The following is a 2,500-nucleotide window of genomic DNA, read 5'->3' as shown; positions in this document are numbered from 1 at the left end:
GAGGGGGAAGGAGGAGAGGAGGAAGGAAGGGGAGAGAGGGAAGGGGAGAGAGAGAGAAGGGGAGGAGAGGAGAAGGAAGAGGAAGGAAGACAGTTCACGAAGGAAGGCTGAGTTTTTCACTCTTTTCTTTCTGTCCAGTCTATCGTTTTTCCCTTTTTATTTTCTTGTCTAATTAATTAATCTATTTTTCTCTTTTTCATCTGGGTTTGCCTCCTCATAGCCTTCACCCATTCCTTCGCTTTATTCATCTATTAATCTAAAAATTCTCATATATCAAAACTTCTATCCAAACGTGAGGTATTTATGGTATAAACATATAATCAGTTCCAGTTGATTTAATTAATTACGTCCTAAAATTCATAGCACATTTTTCTTTCATTCTTGGATGCTTATTAATAACGTCATTTAGTAATTTTCCATATATAAGATCTCTCAAACTTGAAAAAAATACGCAATCACCTACACCCATCATTCACACTCATCTTCTCTAAATTAATAAAATCCTTTCAAAGCAACATAGTAATCGTAAAGTAAAATTAAAGCTAAACGAAACATTCTGAGAGTAAATTAAATCATCTTGCAGACCTTTCCGCTTATTAGTCGCAAGCTTACCTTCGGCGTGTAAACATTAAGGTAAAGGCAGTCTTCCTGGCCCTCGGAATCACCCTGGGGGCATGCCGGTGCCAGGACCTCGGCGTCTCGCTCTCCTTCCCAGGGCCCTGCAGCCACGGGGTCCTACGGGAGAAGGGGAGAGCTGATGGATGGGTTTCGAACGGGTGGGCTCGATAGCGGGGTCGGAGTTTGGTTTGGAATGTAGGTTCATGGAGAGGAGAGAAGATAAGAGGGAGGATGGAAGAGAGAGCGAGAGGGGAGTGAGAGAAAGAAAGAAAGAGACAGAGAGAGAGAGGGAGGGGGAGAGGGAGGGTGGGAGGGAGGAAGGGAGGGAGAGAGAGAGAGAGAGAGAGAGAGAGAGAGAGAGAGAGAGAGAGAGAGAGAGAGAGAGAGAGAGAGAGAGAGAGAGAGAGAGAGAGAGAGAGAGAGAGAGAGAGAGAGAGAGAGAGAGAGAGAGAGAGAGAGAGAGAGAGAGAGAGAGAGAGAGAGAGAGAGAGAGAGAGAGAGAGAGAGAGAGAGAGAGAGAGAGAGAGAGAGAGAGAGAGGGAAAAGAAAGAGAGAGAGAGAGAGAGAGAGAGAGAGAGAGAGAGAGAGAGAGAGAGAGAGAGAGAGAGAGAGAGAGAGAGAGAGAGAGAGAGAGAGAGAGAGAGAGAAGGGAAAAGAAAGAAAGAAAGAGAGAGAGAGAGAGAGAGAGAGAGAGAGAGAGAAAAGGGAAAAGAAAGAGAGAGAGAGAGAGAGAGAAGGGAAAAGAAAGAGAGCGGGAGAAACCGACATACAAAAAAAAAAAAAAAAAAAAACAAGGGAATGACTGAAATTTAAATGAAAAACAGAAACAAATATCCCAGGCAGACAGACATCCAAAAGCAGAGAGAGTGAGAGAGGCAGAAGAAGGAAAGGAAAGTTCACAACAGAGAGAGGCAAAATTAAGATACTGTTGTTACACGAGATTAGCCTTATCTACACCCATATGTTATTCATCACCATAAATTCCCAAGACACTTACCAAATTCAAGAGCTGAATGGAAACAAAACACATGTAGCTACAGGAAATCTTTAAATTATGCTTATAGTGGATTACCTAACTATAAATTATGAACATATCTCTTTCATATCAAAGTTTTCTCGCTGTTAACCGCCCCATCTTCTCTTACGGATCTATTTAGTAATGTGTTTGTGAAATACATTTATTTACACATTGTTATCATTTTCAACCTTCACTATTTTTATTATTGTTATTTTCATTATTATCATTATTATTATTATTTATTTTAATTAATTAATAATTATTATTATTATTATTTTTTTTTTTTTTTTTTTGGCTTACCATGAACCTACGCTCCCCAGTAGGTGGTTCTGCGTATGGTATTCCCCTGAAGGCATTGTAGGTTACGCCCCCTGCGGTCACCTCGACACCCACCAAGCGCCCTTGAGTCAGATCCACCATAGGGCGTTCTCCTGACGAAGGACACGCGACCCAGATTCCGATCAGACATATCAGCAAGGACGTGGGGTGTAGGGTCACTGTTGAAGGAACCGATGTAGTTCTTCGGAAATGTTAGAACAATTCTCAAGGTAAACACGGGAAAGGGGGAACACGGGGAGGCTAGACATTAGAAGAACCACGGGGAAGGAGACACTGGGCAATAAACACGGAAAAGGGAAAGGAGGAAGCTATTAAAGGAAACACGGGGAAGGAGACGTATGGAAAGAAACACGCAAAAACAAATTAAAAAAAGAAAGAAAGAGAAAAAAAGGAAGAAGATACGACAAGAAACGCAAGGAGGAGGACATATGGAAAGAAATAAAAGGGAGGGAAAAACAAAGGAAAGAGGACACACGAAAAGTAACACGGGGGAAAGAGAGAAAAGTGACACAAGGGAAGAAACTG

The 2,500-nt window shown here is 41.9% G+C and overlaps 1 protein-coding gene across 1 annotated transcript in view; it reads right to left on the bottom strand.

Moving 5' to 3' along the window:
- LOC125041202 (carboxylesterase 4A-like) overlaps positions 1 to 2,500 on the bottom strand; it is a 43,636-nt gene that overhangs the window by 34,376 nt on the left and 6,760 nt on the right. The window contains exons 3-4 of the mRNA XM_047636040.1: positions 1,937 to 2,133; positions 613 to 735 (exon numbers count right to left, since the gene is read on the bottom strand). Of these exons, the coding sequence (XP_047491996.1) occupies positions 613 to 735; positions 1,937 to 2,133 (320 nt within the window). The remainder of the gene's footprint in view (positions 1 to 612; positions 736 to 1,936; positions 2,134 to 2,500) is intronic.

The sequence above is a fragment of the Penaeus chinensis genome, chromosome 30, assembly GCF_019202785.1.
Source record: "Penaeus chinensis breed Huanghai No. 1 chromosome 30, ASM1920278v2, whole genome shotgun sequence".
Lineage (NCBI taxonomy): Eukaryota > Metazoa > Arthropoda > Malacostraca > Decapoda > Penaeidae > Penaeus > Penaeus chinensis.
Note: the sequence above shows the minus strand (reverse complement) of the source record. Positions and strands in the feature narration are given on the sequence as shown.